This window comes from Pyrus communis, chromosome 3 (assembly GCF_963583255.1).
Source record: "Pyrus communis chromosome 3, drPyrComm1.1, whole genome shotgun sequence".
Lineage (NCBI taxonomy): Eukaryota > Viridiplantae > Streptophyta > Magnoliopsida > Rosales > Rosaceae > Pyrus > Pyrus communis.
Genome location: NC_084805.1, coordinates 29598409 through 29614594, shown reverse-complemented (window position 1 = coordinate 29614594; position 16186 = coordinate 29598409). Strand labels below are relative to the sequence as shown.

The 16186-nt window shown below is 34.4% G+C and overlaps 2 protein-coding genes across 2 annotated transcripts; both read right to left on the bottom strand.

Moving 5' to 3' along the window:
- Positions 1-557: 557 nt before the first annotated feature.
- LOC137727604 (protein S40-4) lies at positions 558-1550 on the bottom strand. The gene has a single exon (XM_068466434.1). The coding sequence runs from the start codon at positions 1450-1452 to the stop codon at positions 883-885; it is 570 nt and encodes a 189-aa protein (XP_068322535.1). The 5' UTR covers positions 1453-1550; the 3' UTR covers positions 558-882.
- A 7536-nt stretch (positions 1551-9086) lies between these two features.
- On the bottom strand, positions 9087-15797 carry LOC137729030 (starch synthase 3, chloroplastic/amyloplastic-like). The gene is made up of 16 exons (XM_068467849.1): positions 15563-15797; positions 15031-15097; positions 13721-14932; positions 13344-13558; positions 12788-13058; positions 12541-12716; positions 12323-12430; positions 11800-11909; positions 11478-11583; positions 10942-11112; positions 10662-10790; positions 10317-10499; positions 10050-10181; positions 9838-9949; positions 9513-9636; positions 9087-9414 (listed from the first exon to the last, which is right to left on the bottom strand). The coding sequence occupies exons 1-16, from the start codon at positions 15671-15673 to the stop codon at positions 9282-9284; spliced, it is 3360 nt and encodes a 1119-aa protein (XP_068323950.1). The 5' UTR covers positions 15674-15797; the 3' UTR covers positions 9087-9281.
- Between the last annotated feature and the right edge of the window lie 389 nt (positions 15798-16186).

Below are 16186 nucleotides of genomic sequence, written 5' to 3'. Positions count from 1 at the left end.
GCTAGTTTTAGATTTGTTCTCACTTATTTTTTAAGAGATCTAACGACACAGTAGGCACCTTGAGGATTTGGGATCCAATGTTCCATTTGATAAAAAGGGCAACCCAAGTTTACCCAACACTAAAAATTTGCAAGATTTTTGTGGAATTTGAGTGGTTAGAAAACCTGCAAGCACCAATGAAATATGATAACCTAATATTGCCCCTGATTCTCAGATTTTTTTTGGGTCATAATTTCTCATAAATTACTGCAATCACATGTCGGCAAAAGATGAATAGCCAAAGTTTCCAAAAAAAAAAAAAAAAAAGAGGATGAATAGCCATTCATTTGTGGGAGCTGGCTGGCAATTACCGAGGGATGTCTTTGATCAAAATATTGTATCTTTCATTTACAGAGATCTCATAAGTCATAACATTTTTGTTAATGCCTATGAAATTTTCTTACGAAAACTCAATTCAATTAACAATGAGGATCGTTCATCGGTTTTGCAAATTTCTACCAAAATCAGCAATCGCATTTTGGTCGACTACAAATTAATGCCAAATTAAGCAGCATAAAGATTTACTAATTCCTTGTTTACTTGACAAGTAGTGACTACCATACAAAATCTCAGAGGCTGCCAAATGGTTTCCATCTTTTTCCTTCGTTTTTTTACTGGAAAATATCACACACCGTAAGAGGGCACCTCTAACTTTCTCTACCTAGTTCCACTTCCACCTACTATATTTGCTAACAGTATTTAAACAAAAGCAAAATAAATAAAAATATGGTAAAACTGTTGAGAAATGACTTTAAACTGGTGTACTAAAATCGTGACGTCACATTATATTAATTGGATTGAAACGTCAGCGATGAACTTGTTCCAAGTTGCTCTTTGAAATAATTACTCTAGGAAACCAGTTTTAGTCAAAACAGCATTCCTTACTTTGCTGAGATCTCTTCCTTTGAGTGTTCTTCCAATCCCTTCACACACAGAAAATGATGAAATCTGGCTTCTTGCAAGCTTTCTGGCAACCCATTCATGTGGAGGAACCATGTCATCATCATCACCATCACCAATGACACCACCATCACCATCGCCATCCCCATTGACACCATACACATCATCATCATCATGAACCCAAGAACCAATCTCGGCACTCTTGCCATAAATTTTTGACCAATCAGGGATTGCCACAGGAGCTGATTTTTGGACTTCATGGTCAGCTGGACGATTATTATGGGCCCATGGGATTGTTCTTGCAGCAGTAGGTAGGCGCCATGCAGATGCAGAGGAGGAAGAGGAAGAAGAAGAAGTAGAGGAGCTATTATTTTTGGAATTCCTCAGCTTCTTGGGACTTGAGTTTTCCCTCTCCTTTACAAAACCCCACACATCTTCTTCTTCAAAATCTTCACCATTTCTTTCCCCACCAAAACCACTGCTTTTGCTCATCATACCACTCCAATCTGCCATTGGTGGGTTGCTCTGATAACATCCAAAAATTGAAAGCTAAGTGCTTTTAGAAAAAAGCCAACCAGAAGAGAGGGAGAGAGATGAGTGAGAGCAAAAATGGACCTGCTTCCTGTATATATAAGGGGAGAATTATTTACATTTGGTTGGCATTTGGTAATGAGATAAAAACTTATTTATTTCTAGGGAAGCAAAAAGCTGAAAGGTACAAGAGAGAATAATATCAGGAATCTACCTTGCCTGTATATCAAATTATCAACACTAGCTAGAAATTAAAATTAAAAAAGAAAGAGTTGGAAGTGTGACCGAGAAAATGGAGGCATAAAATTATGGTTAATTATTGTTTTGTTTTTATATTTAGGGTGGTGTTATTTAGCCTTTTTATTTTTATTTTATTCACATCTTTCCATTTTTATTGTTGAATAAGTTGAAGGTGATCAAAGTAGAAATTATATTCATTAGTTTTCATGCAAACGCATGCAGAAGATATTGTTTGAATCATTGTATATTACGCACGATTTATACATTTAAAATGTATTTATATGTGTAAATTGATAAAAGGAAAGTTAAATATTTGAGGTAAATAAATAATCTTAGATCATGTTAGAAGAAACTCCTCATAAACCAATTAAAACAGCTGAATCTACGTAATAAAATCGATCTCTATTGAATTTATATTAAGAATAGAAAAAATAATATTTAATAAACAATTGATTTAATCATATTATTGTTAGTCTATTGTGAGGCTAAGCTCATCCTCCTTCTCCTTATTGTACATAATATCATTTGTTAAAAAAAAAAAAAAAAGGTTGACAACTAATTTAATCACATTATTATCCGCGTGCAAAATATATTTAATAATTTGCATTACACGCATCTTAAGATGTTTTAAACGTGTTTAAAAATAGAGAAAATAATATTTAATGAATAACTGATTGAATCACATTATTGTTAGTTTATTATGAGATACTATTTATTAAAAAAAACTGTACAAAAAAATTTAATTATTAAAAAATACTGTTAAAATGACAAAAACACTCTTGTCATTGATGCATTATTTTAGATTATTTTTGAAGTTTTTTATTTGAAAGGTATTTTTATTCAATTATTTTAAAAAATCACTGTGTATCCCTTGGCTTTATATATTAAGATTATAAAACTTGTCAAAAATAAAAAGGAAGTTGACAAGACACTCCGTTTATAGTGAGTGATTTTAGAAGAGTGGTGTTATTTATATTCTACACACACATTTTACTTCTTATACATCTTTCTTTATTTTGTTGTTGTCAGATTAAATAAATTAAAAAAATATTAACAATAAAAAATTAATAAATGTGCATGAGAGGTAAATATGAGTGGAAGAATATCACATTCATTTCAAAAAAAAAATAAAAAAAAAAAAAGAGGAAAGAAAATAACGAGAATCTCAGTTCTTACCTGAAAATGGTCAGTGTGGAGGTTGGTTTATCAAAAAACACCAAAAGCCCAGAGAGAGGAGTGGCCAGAAGTGGATAAAAGAGGAAACTTTGGGGATCGAGAAACTGGTGAGGTGTGTTGAGAAAACCCAGAAACCAGATCATGATATTATCAGAAGCATTTTTAGCTTTTAACCATCTATGGGAATAAGGCCAGTGCTGCATGCTGAGGAGACTTCTTCAGGTCACGTTTTTACCTTACACACATATATACACACAAATACATAAAAGTTGGTGTTAGAAATATTATATACTTAAATTATATTTTAAAAACTTATATAATGTGATGTTTAATGATTAAAAAATTTCGTTAAATCATTAAATAACTAATCCAGCCCATCAATATTATGTAATTTGCAAAATTTTATTAAAAAATATGGCATATCGCTAACATTTTTCATACATAAAATAAAATGTATTAAAAGAAGGATTGGTCTGAACCATAAAACTTGTCGCTGATTCCATTAAAAAACCTCATCCTCTCAACTTTTAACTCACTCACTCAGCTCATCATCAGGCATTACAACAAAGAAAAAAGGACAAGCTCTCTCATCAGCGACCGATTGTGGGAGATGGTGTGGGCGAGGGAACTTTTTTAAGGAGGTTGTCTAGTAGGGACAAGAATTCTCTTTTTTTTTTTTTTTTCTTCTTCTTCTTCTTTTGTTTGAATGTTCAAGATTTTATTTTTATAGAGGAAAAAAAAGAGACAAAATTAGAGAGAGAAGAAAAAAAAAAAATTGTAGAGAAGAGGGGAAATAAAAAAAGAGGAGAGATAATCCTTATCCATTTAGTAGTGGGTGCTTTTTTAAGAAGTTATTGCGTAGGGTTAATTTCAAGACCAAATTATTCTTATGATACTTCTTATAAAGTATAATATATTTATATTTTGGATTTTAGATACGTTAATTCTACTCGATAGCGGAAGATGTTCTAGTCAAACAATTGTTTAGGAAAATCACTAATAAGATAAGAAAAGCTTCGGTAAAATAGTACGACTACATAATTATAATTTATAGGACCACTCATCGCATATAATTTTAGGAATTGTTATTAGTATTTCAAAAATCTTATTTTGCATTTCAAACTTTCTATATTAGGAAAAAAAATACACTTATAGGAAGTGTAGAATGAGAATTTTAGAGTGTCAATAATACTTCCTATAATTTTACTTGAAGATGGAAAATGACCTAATCAAGTAACCTTAACAAAGTTTATCTCGTAACAAGAACTAGAGTAGGATTCTCTTCCTTCTTTTTTTCTCTCTCTTTCCGTCCCCTCTTATTTGAACGGTCACTATTAAGCTACGTCAACATCTTTATATTAATTTTTTATAGAAATAGAAAGACAAAATAGAGAATGTTAGATGAGGGGATAGAAAAAGAAGGGAATGGAAGATGATAGAAAGAGGATAGGAGAGAATCATAGTCCCAAAAACTAAGCACTTGGTTGACTGTGGGTCTGTAACTTCTACTTTTCGGACATGGCTTCTTTGTCCTCACAGTTCTCATATACTTTTATCCATTCTTATTTGTGCGATTACGGTTAAGCTACGTCAATATTTTATATTTTTATTGTTTTTTATCTTATTATCTTTATAAAAAAATTTAATATAAAATGTTAACGTAGCTTAATCGTGATCGAATAAAATAAGAAGGGATGAAAGTGTATGGAACCGGCAGGCAGAGAAGCCGGATCCCTACTTTTCTCTGTCTTCTGGTTTACTTCTTTCGATGCTTCCTGGGTTTTGGTCTGTCTTCTGGTTTACTTCTTTCGATGCTTCCTGGGTTTTGGGGATTATTGCAATGGTGAATAGCTAGAGAGAGAGAGAGAGAGAGAGAGAGAGAGAGAGAGAGAGAGAGAGAAAGCAAATAAAGGCACTGTAGGTGCTGTCAAGGTGAAGGGTCTTCTCAAACTCAAATCAGTATGATCTGTTGGACAATGACCAAAGAGAAGTCCATCTGTGGAACGTCAATTAATAATTTCACGCTTGGAGTTTGCAATCACATCCTTCATCCGTATGTGCACATCTGACTTTGCTATTTTACCCTCAGTTGTATACTAACTTAACTGGATAGGAGAGGTAATCTTTGGATGCCAATGAGCAAAAATTGTGTCTCTTCATGCTTTGATTCTATCACGTTCGCATTTTAACTTTGCCATGCAACTGAGATGTTATATTTACATGTTCAAGTGACCGCTTTTGTTTAGAAATAAAATTACATATAACTGAAATGTTATATTTACATGTATTTTAAGTCTATCACATTCATATTTTCACTTTGTCATAGTGCATGATGGTGAAGCATCACCATCTTTGCATGTAACTTTTTCTTCCTTTTTCAGTTTTACAAGTCTTGTTATTTCTCATCATGTTCATAAGTTATTGCGATCCTATATATAATTTAAGTGTTTTTTTTATACGAGATATATCTTCATAGCTGATCCAATATGAATCTTTATTCAATTTTTTGACCTACAAATACAAGAGGATTTTGTATGAAATAGCTACATACGTTGTTGCTGTAATAATTATATGTCATGTGTAATGAGGATCGTATACTTGTACATGCAAGCATCTCTCTTCGAACATAGAACCGTGCTTCTGAGAGACTTTTCAATGTACCCGACACAAAGAGTTAAGTGCTACTATAAAAGTGGTGAGATACTTGTGTTAAAAAAATTAACAACTTAAAAAATAAAACTTGGGATGGGAACTGTTAGTACTCGAAAAATCTCATTCAACACTCTTCACAAATATATTTTTATTTATGTTTAGAAAAAGTTAGAATTGCATAATAAGATTTTTAAAGTACCGATAATAATTTCCATTGAACTTCCCTCCACTTAAACAATGACACATAGTTTACCACATGTGTTCTAGTCAGACTGAAAATTTTCTTTTTGCTTCCAATGCACACCCCTTCTGTTCATAAAATATGGGGTGTCATATCCCCACACATTTTTTATTTCTCATACATTATTTTAATTTTCAACTGTAGAATTGGATAAATTGAAAAAAATTAAAATACATAAATTAATAAGGTGAAGGAGAAGTAAAAATAATATTCGGTAGTAATAATGTCAATCTCAATCTGCATGTTGATTTATGTCAAAACTATGCTACTCTAAGTCTCTAATCAAACTGATAGTCTATGTCTAATTCAGCACAGCTGACAAGACTTTTGCAGTTTTGAGAACTTGACAATACGCATACCAGATTTGGTTCACTTCTGGTTCTTTTTAAAGTAGAAGCATTTGTAGGGAAAAGAATTACAAGGTCTGCCAGCCTTGAGTGATATGACTCACCATGTTAGTAGAAAACTTGCTTGCAACGTGTCGTAGCGACGTTTTGTATGCATTATTATCGTTTATGGACCAGGATCCTCTCCTAATCTAAGGATGAGGATCCTCATGACCAAGAGATGTGAAGCGTTGGATGAAAATCTAAGGATTACAAATAAGGAGGTTTTTTTTAAATTATAATAATTATAACCGTTGGATTTTCACCTAACAGTCCACATTCCTTAATCATGAGGATCCTCATCCTTAGATTAGGAGAGGATCCTGATCCATCGTTTATCTCTTCCATCACAAGCAATCGTATAAACTAATATTTCATATAAGACGTTGCAAATTAAGAGTTTCGCTTTAGCTATTTCTGCTAACTCCATGCTGAAACTTAGCCTCTTTAAGCAAGGAAGTATACAATGAATTAATCACGAGACGTGACGTTTGGTGAAATTCTTTACTTTTCGTTAGTGTAATAATTATACTAATTAATTAGCTTTTGTTTAACTGAAGTTGAAGGTTTTTTTATATTCTTCATCAATTAATCATGCTTGAAGATCATCAAACATAATTATTAAAATATCATTAAGCTTCTTGATCCTTTAAATCATCTTAGATAACAGCAAGTCTAGTTGTCATCGAGTGTACACAATTATGTCATTATCTCTCGTCTCAAGATATACACATATATAGATCTGACGACACAGTAAAATATCTACCAAGATAGATCACCGATCACGTACAATGCATGGCAATATATAACTAGTGGTGAAAGAGCTCAAGTCATATTTTGCTTTGCTTACTTGGATTTCAATTCCAAGAGTACAATCATGTACATGGAATCCTAGCAAGAAGCATTTAGTGGAGAAAATCGACTTTATCAGAGTTTTTTTTATATGGAATAGGATCATTTCCTGATTTTTTTGTGGAGATTCGGGAAATCAATTAATTGTGTCCATTCATCGTATATCGTGCGATTAGAAATAATTTAAATTTTAAAATTGAATATAAATAGTACCTAACGAAAATTGACCGCACGATATACGATGAATGGACACGATTGATTGATTATCCGGATCACCACAAAGAGGATCAGGAGAGAATCCATGTCTCTTTTTTTTAGACCAACTCCAATGATGGGCTAAAAGCTAAATTACCCCCCAAAATTTCCCCCCAAACGCACTCCAACCCAAGGGGAAATTTTGAGCTAAATGCTAAATGCTAAACCAATGCCAAATTCCCTCCGACATTTAACCCAGAAATCGGGGTGGACTCTACCTAATATTTATCGGAATTTAAATTTTTTTAGATTAAAATGTTCATAAAATTAATTTACAATAGTCTACATATTTATTTTTTTTAAAAAAAAATTAATTTAACAAGAAAAATAGCCTAAATTCATTTTTTAATAATCCCGGGCTAAAATTTTAGGGTAGAATAGTTGGAGTATAAAAACTATTTTTGGGCTAAAAGCTAAATTTTTCGGGCTAAAAAATTTGACTTTTAGCCCAACCATTGGAGATGGTCTTAGGGAGTTTTAACGAAACACTCATGATACTGTTCATTTTTAACAAAAAATCATATTTTTACCTTTTTCTAATACTATTCATTATATCTTTATTTATTATTTTTAATTAAAACTATTTTTTTTTTAACTTTTCGTTAGTTAGTTTTTTTTTTTTCCTTCCCTAATGATTGAAGAGAGAACTCAACTTCTACCATCCAAAGAGGATCTGCTTGATTTGAAGGTACTTATAAGATGAGCACACCGAGACCTGCTTATTCTCCATCTCTTTTCCTTTGAGGAAGAAAAAAGTGAAAGTGGGACATAAAGCGACCACTAATATTGCATGCGTTCTAAATCAGTCTCAATTTTAGTCCATCACCAGTCCTATATGGAATGAGATCTACTGCAGATTTCTGTGTCCGAGTCTGTGGAACGAGATATTTGGACCATTTAAGAGAGAGAAAGATATTCGGACCGTTAAAATTTTTAGTTTTTTATAAAATAGACCAAAAAAATAGGCTAATGAAAATCAGATAATTGAAATTGAGTGGTCCAGATGTCTCATCCGAACCCTTATATATTCTCACGTCATAAGACTTATCATTTCCACAAGGTTGGTCGCTTCAATGCTTGAAAGTAATGAAAGCAAATTTGATGGCCAATAAGAAAAAAATTTAAATGCTTTCGCACCTTGGGGATTTTTTTCTGCACTATCAAGATCAAGTATGAATACTCATAGCAAGTACCACTCGCTTGCAGTTTCTATTAACTTTTTTTTTATATTAATTTTTAAAGTCTTTTTTTTTTCTTTGGCATGTGATATATATACAGATGTGATTCAAGTAATAATCTTGAAATTTCTTTATAAATTAGTTTTATTAAAAAGGCTCGATTGATGCATCTACAAAAAGTGTTTGCAAATTCCACTTTGCTACTGAAATAAATTTTTCACCTATTTTAACCTCTAAATCAATTTTTTTTTTTGCATGTGTCACTGTTTACCTGAGCATGCATATTTAACAGAAAATTTGACGGACTTAACAATAAGGGTTAAAGTGCATGAAAACATGATTTAGGAGAGAAATTACGTCAAAATGGCATTCGGAAGGCAAAGGTTGAATTTGCAAAAAATAACTTCACATTTTTGTTTTGGCCTTGGTAGAATTTACGTGAACTCACTCATAACTTGTAGATCTCCATGTTTCGAACTTTTCTCTGTACCTCTAAATCACCTTTTTATGGTACATTGAACTAACAATGATCAAGGTTCGATAGGTTCAATTCCTGACACTAGTGAATTACACAATAGTGGCTAGGAAGAAGTTAAAATGTCTCTGTGAGTTTTGTGAGACCCCAAAAAGGTGGACTGCCTTGGCAAAGCCATCAACTGGCTTCTTATTTTTAAAGAAAAACTAATGATCATCAAATACCCTATTGACATATGGATCATATCCCCTTTGCATTATTTATGCAGCTAGTTAAAGCTATCGAACGAAAAAAATTATCGGAGATCTACTGCTGAAATCTATACAAATCCATCCGAGTTATCTGATTTCTTATATTCACTCCTTCCGTGCTGCGTGGTAAAGCTCCATATAGTCGAGAGCTGGTTTGTTCCAAGACCAATCTTGCTCCATCACCGTCTTGCACAACGAGTTAAACCAATCCCGACCATCATACCAAGCGGAGATTGCCCTGAAAAACACCATTTATGAGTACATGAACATTTTTTAAACTTCAATTTTTGAAAAAAGTACAGTTCTCCAATCATCTACGAAAGAAAATGTACGCACCTATTAAGAGCATAATCGACACCAGCAGCATCAGCTCCATCGAAGCTGAAACCATTTGGCTCGACACCCTCGGCGTCTGCTCTCTCTTTATCATGGTCAACATCAAATACCGTATCATAAAGTCCTATAAAAGATACAAAAAGAAATTGACAGTCAAACTTCACACCGAAGTAACTTTAGTTTACCAGAAAAAATGTCCAAGGTAGTTTTTAACTCGAGTGTCATAGCAGAGGACTATAAACATGTCAAATGGCTAGTCAAGACAAAATATAAACACCCTATTAAAGCACACTCCTTGTCAGAAACTGATAAGCTAGGTACACACCTCCAGTTTTTCGAACAACAGGTATAGAACCATATCTCATTGCTATGAGTTGGGTGAGACCGCACGGCTCAAAAATTGAAGGAACTAAGATGAAATCAGCACCAGCGTATATCTGTAGGAAAATCCAATTAGTAAGTCATCATCACAGTGCAGATGTAAGAGGTGCATTTACATAATAAATAAAACAAAATATGAATTTCACAAGAACAGACCAAATGCGACAGTGGCTCATCATAAGTCAAACAAAGGCGAGCACGATCAGCATGAGAAGAATGTAACTGATTTGCCAAATTTACAAAATCATTTTGGATACGAGGATCTGGAGCTGAACCAAGCAATACAACCTGCATCAGTGGTCCAATTTGATTCAGATTTGGCTTTGGTACACTAAGAAATGAGAGGGGATATGTAAGCCCATAAAGAACAATGTTTATGGTAATAATTGACCCGCAGAAAGAGGGAGAGAGATGAAAAGTAACCTGTCCATTGCGTTCCAAGGTGCGCTTAATGGCATGCTTGATGAGATGGATTCCTTTCTGGCGAGTTAAGCGCGTAATAATACCTACTACAGGGAGATCAGCTGTTTTCAGACCAAGCCTTTGTTGCAAGGCTTCCTTGGCAGCTTGTTTGCCTTCAACAACATTTTCAGAAGTATATGATATCTGAATGATAAGCATCGTATGTATTAGATGCAGTTGTACTGCAAGTAGTTACGAGAATTTGGCAAACAGCAGAATACTTATTCCAAGAAACATAAATGGAAAAAACTTTAATATAAGTTTAGAATTACTAGAGCGAGGAACACAGAAATATTATTTACTTACAGGAATGAACTTATCATCGTATGGATCCCATATATCTTGGTCAATTCCATTTATTATACCATGAAACTTGTAAAGATGAGAAGCGATTGCAGGATTTCCAGATACCTCCTTAGCGTAAGTGTTGGATACCTGAAGATATAGAGACGAGTGAAACAGTTGACAAGATAGAGTTGGTTATTAGAGTTGAAAGGCCTGATACTAATATTCACAATGGCAAGTATGCTCTAGGACATCAAAAACTGATAACATGAGACAGTTTCAGCAATTTGTAAGTACTTACTGTTGTGGATTTGTCTGAGTATGCCACAGCTTTACCAATGAAGTGCGTTCCAAACTCAAGGTTATGAATTGTGAAGACAACCCGAGCTTTACTGAGACCATAATGCATGTAATGATCTTTAAATAACCAGGCAACAGGTGCACTAGACCAATCATGGCAATGAATGATATCCTGCCATCATAAAGCACGAGTTTCAAATAGATATCCTAAAAATCCATTAACTGAAATCTTCCGTCTGAAAAAAGCACAATCAAATTCTTCCTTCATATACAAGTGTCTAGAAAAATCTTCCTTCATATTTTTTTTTGTAATCTACTTTACTTGTTTTGCATAGGTAAGAGTAGGCAGAAGCACCACTACCGCTACAAATATGAATTAAGTTACTTGTAGTACTAGCACGCATATAAACTGCACAAACGTTTCGCAATGTTTTCTCCTTTCTTCTACCGAATAAGTAGGCCACTTATGTGAAGACATCTGGTGTTGTGTGAAATTAATAAACTTCTAAAATAAGCAATTGGATGATGAGTACTCACAGGATGAAATCCACTTTGAAGTAGAAATTCTAGCGCAGCATGGCAAAAGAAACCAAATCTCTCTGCATCATTTTTACAGCCATATACGCAACCTGTATCAAAGAATCTGCAAAGAGAAACAGAAATAGAAAAGATTCGTAGTAAATAACAAATTGCTGCATCTGGCACAATGGCATTATTGTTTACAAATTACAGTAGGATCAATGGCCAGATATAAAAAGAATAATGCCTATCAACCCATTACAAAAGAAAACAAAAATTAGTAAACTTGATAAGTACATTTGAAACACAAAATTTTGAAGGAAGTGAAAGAGGAAAGTACCTGTTTTGAGGTTCCAAAAAGTACACTGAAACGCCTTCCACTTTCCCAAACCAAACTTTTATTTCAGTTCCACCCCAAGAGAAGCTTCTGTTATACTGAAACTCCTTCACCTGTATCAGAACATCGAGATTTCACAATTTAGAAACCAAAGTATTATGAAGGTAATGTTGAATAAGAACAAATACATGAATAGGTCCAAACAGCAGATTATATGAATCATAAACAATAGAATGTAAAAAGAAGAGAAGAAATCTATGTTTTTAAGAAAACCTGGTAATCAAAGAACATGGACTCACAAAAACCCAAGAGAAGCAAATTGTATTTCATTATTTCCATGAATGTACCTCCAAGATAGGCAGTCAAATGCCACATATAAGACCTAGAACAAGCATTCTTTTATTTACTAGAAATACAGAATAAAAAAAAGAAAAGAAACAAAAGACCAAATCTCAATGGCATAAAGAAAAAAAGAAGTAAAGAGCAGATGAGGTGTATGGAAATAAGCAACAGCAGAGAAGCTTACATTGCTAAAGTTCAAACAATCATATTTTGGAAGAATGATGTCAACGTGGTGATTTAAGTCTTGCACAGCTCGTGAGAGACTGGTAACAACGTCACCAAGGCCTCCAACCTAGAATAGATGTTATGAATAATTGAATGGAAATAAAGGAAATAAACAAAATCATCATGGCCCTTATATGCAAGCAAGTACATACTGACAATATATGTTCACAAGCTTGCCTTTGCAATGGGGGCCATTTCAACAGCAATATGTACAATGTTCATTGGTGGCTCCTTCGCAACTCCTCTAAACACCGGAATGTGGTAATCCATGCCATTATTGTTGTCAAAAAGTCCACCATCTTCCGTCTCAGAGAAAACAAAGTCCATCATGTATGCATCGAGTGGGACTGGAACTGTAGAGACACAAATACACATGTCAACAAGAAAATTTAACCATGAAAGATATATATATACTCAAACTCACCAATTGTTTTGACACGAGAACCATTCTCTGCAGGTAACATCTTCTGTGGTTGCAATGGACCCTTGCGGTGGGTCCAACGGTTAAATGATCCTCTGAACCAAACCTCAGGCTTTCCATTCAGAACTGTGTTGGCAGGATTGTAGAAAACTGTCGCCTTGTTTCCAGCTTGAACATCAAGAGGCTCAGTGTATACTATATGCTTCTGAGACAGCAAAAACCTTTTCAAAGTTCTTTCCTTCATTTCTGCTTTCATACGAGCTGTTCTTTCGACCTGCGACAAGAGAAGGGAAATGGTACTGGGATCAGTAATGCCATAAGATAACTGTGAGAAGTTGAATCCCAAATTTTCCAAGATAAGATAAATAAACATATATAGAGATAGGAAATCTCAAGTACCCATTGACAACAATTTAAGGGTAATCCAGAAACTCCACACTTTGCATAAATTACAAGCACTAGACGGACCAACCAGTCAAAAACCCTAAGAAGGTGGTCCCAATCTCACGTCAAGCCCCTCAATCTAATCGTTCTTGGCGTACTTTTCAGTAAGACTCACCTTGGCACGGATTGCCTCCTCCTTTAATCTCCTCTCCTCCTGGAGCTTCTTATATATCTGGTGTTCTTCCTCAACCCAATCTAGTTCCTCAGGAATGGATTTTGGAACCATAGCATGGAAATCATGACGGTGGTTGTTATCATATAGAACGGCATTCTGAGGTGGTCCATCAGCAAAAACCCAATCCAAGACAACAGCTTGTTCAGGTACAACAACTACAAGAATAAAGTTGACAAAAATGATGTTTTTTTACAACATGCCATACAGGCAACAAACAGAAAATTATCTCAGAAATTTCAGATAAGGTAAAGGAATGAAAACAAACAAAATAAGTATGCTAGAGAAAGAACGGACAAGAATAAAGAAAATGAACATACCATTGGCATACCACCAGTCACCATCCTTTCTCTCAGAGCTAACAAGTCTTTCAACAATTGACAATCCATCTGTCCAACCATTATGCCCCCCATGAATCCATAGTTCCTTAGCATGAGCAAGAGGACCCGAGCTTCGGTTATAGTAAAACTTCACCAAGTCCTCACCTTTAAACTCTCTAGGCTCTATGTGCCAAACGTCTTCTACAGACCTTACAGCCTTTTTGATCAACTCTTGCACCATTTGTCGTCTCTTTACAATCTCTGCCTTTGCCTGTGCTCTGTCAGCTTCACTTGCTGCCTTCTCTGCTTCGATTCGCCTCTGCTCTTCTGCTTGCCTTTCCCTCTCAGCTTGCTCCTTTGCAAGTTTCTCTTGTTCTTTACGCTTCTCCTCAAGTAAGAAATCTTCAAATGCCAAGAGGTCCATTCCACCTTCCACAGTTATCCAGAAATTTTTCGCATCATTATTGTCATAAACATTTTGCCCATTGAAGAACACAAAGTCTATCTTATAAGATTCTTTAGGAACATGAAACTGGCAAGACCACCAATCCCCTTTGAGTTGTGTTTTGTTCAACCTGAAGTTAAAAGATTTCCAACGCCAGTCGTTAAAGGCACCCATCATCTGAACCTCTGGCTCATTGCTTAGGGTTGATATACTTCTATTAAGGAACACTTCTATGTCTTGATCAGGTTTCACCACCTGAGGATAGACAAAGATTTTGTTCCCTCTTGAGAAGTTCTCCTCAGCAAGCCTCGCAATTTCCTCTTTACGCAATTTTTCTTCCCTCTCCAACTTTAACTTTAAAGAAACTTCATTCGTTAACTTTTCACTAGCATCAATGCCTTTATCAGTGTCTGCCAAGTCATCAAGGACCTTACCTACACTCCCATTTTTTATCCCTTGAATTCCCCTACTTGATGGCTTGCTAACTGAAGATGATTCCTCAACCTTACTACTCGTTTCATCAATTCTTTTTTCCTCAACATCGCTCTCTTCTGAAGGTTCAACTACCAATTCTCTTCTGGTGTCAACTCTTGATTCAAGTGTTTTCTTATTTTTCCCATCAAGTTCACTGGATGTCAAAGATGTAATACCCTTTTTGTCCCCAATATTCCTTTGATTCGTCTTCTGGCCGCTAGTTCCTACTGGGTTTTTCGGCACTAATCCCTTTGAACCCGGAGACACTTTTCTTTCTCTCCTCCTTGAAAAATCTACCAAGTTACAAAGTCAGATTAAGTTAACAAAAACAAAGAAAACTAAGGTCAATTAATCAACTTCAAACTAGAAGAGAACAACACGGCCAACTCACCGGCTGAACGGGCAGTAATTTGGTATGAAACCCCATTTGCCAGGTTTCCTTTGAACCATGAAGAATACTGAAATAAAATGCATTATTAAGAGAAGTTTAGTTTGAGATACAACACTCATTAAAAACTTAAATCCACCACAGTTCAGTAATTGTATTCAGAAAAACTGACTGGAAAAGCAAAACCATCACTGCCCAAAAAGTAAAATTTCTTATAATTCAGTCATATCTACAGTAAAATTAAACAAATAGTGAGTGCCCACCAAGAAAAAGAACATGATTTCATCGAAAAAGCTTCCACCTTTACAAAATCTCCAATCAATACCCCACCAAAAGTGTTGGTAAACAAATATTCAACCACAAAGATCAATGAATCCCACAATCCATCTCTCCATAAAAACACAGATTCCTACATGCTTGTGATCAAATTCAATACCAAATCACCAAAAAAACCCAATGAGAGAAATATCACAAGAAGAAGAAAATGCATATATATACACACACATGTAAATATATGTCTATAAATTTGACTAACTCTTCCATGGGGAGGGAATCCAGTGAAAGGTTTGAGCTTTAAGTTGCTTCCTCTCTGTTGGAAAATTCCTCTGCAACTGAGTGGCCTCTGTGCTTGTATAGAAACCTCCATGGCAGAAGAATGTTTGTTTGTTTGTTCTGCTGCTTCCTTCTTGCTCCTTCAATCACACACAAAATATGATCCCCACTGATTAGCAACCCATCTCGAAGGCTCGAAGACTGAGCTTATCAGTTAATTAATTAATTAATTAAATATCAAAGATCTTGATTTACATTTTTATATCAATATTCTAAAAGACGTTAGGCGGTGAGTTGGGGCTAGGTCCTAGGTGACTAGACGGGTCTAGGCGGGAGCCCAGACAGACTAAACGGATTTAAGTAAATTTATTATATATATTTAGTATTTTGGTGAATTTTATGGTATGAAATAAAACTTCAAATTTTACAAGTCCATAGTAATTTACAAAATATTTTTTAGAGATCATATTAATTTAGGAAATCTTAACGAAATATTCTTAGTACTGTTTACTTTTATTTTTAAGGTTAAAGACATTTTTAGCCTAAAATGTCACTCCTGATAGTATTTACTTACATTTTTATTTTGTCATTTTAGTTAAAAATTAAA

Bases quoted from the DNA above. Each gene is read 5' to 3' on its own strand.
- LOC137729030 (XM_068467849.1), bottom strand. From the start codon at position 15,673: ATGGAGGTTTCTATACAAGCACAGAGGCCACTCAGTTGCAGAGGAATT. The intron at 11,584-11,799 runs GTACTTTCCTCT...TTCTCTTTGCAG, and splicing joins TTTTTGGAACCTCAAAACAG to ATTCTTTGATACAGGTTGCG. The intron at 10,791-10,941 runs GTAAGTACTTAC...CTATATCTTCAG, and splicing joins ACTCAGACAAATCCACAACA to GTATCCAACACTTACGCTAA.
- LOC137727604 (XM_068466434.1), bottom strand. From the start codon at position 1,452: ATGGCAGATTGGAGTGGTATGATGAGCAAAAGCAGTGGTTTTGGTGGG.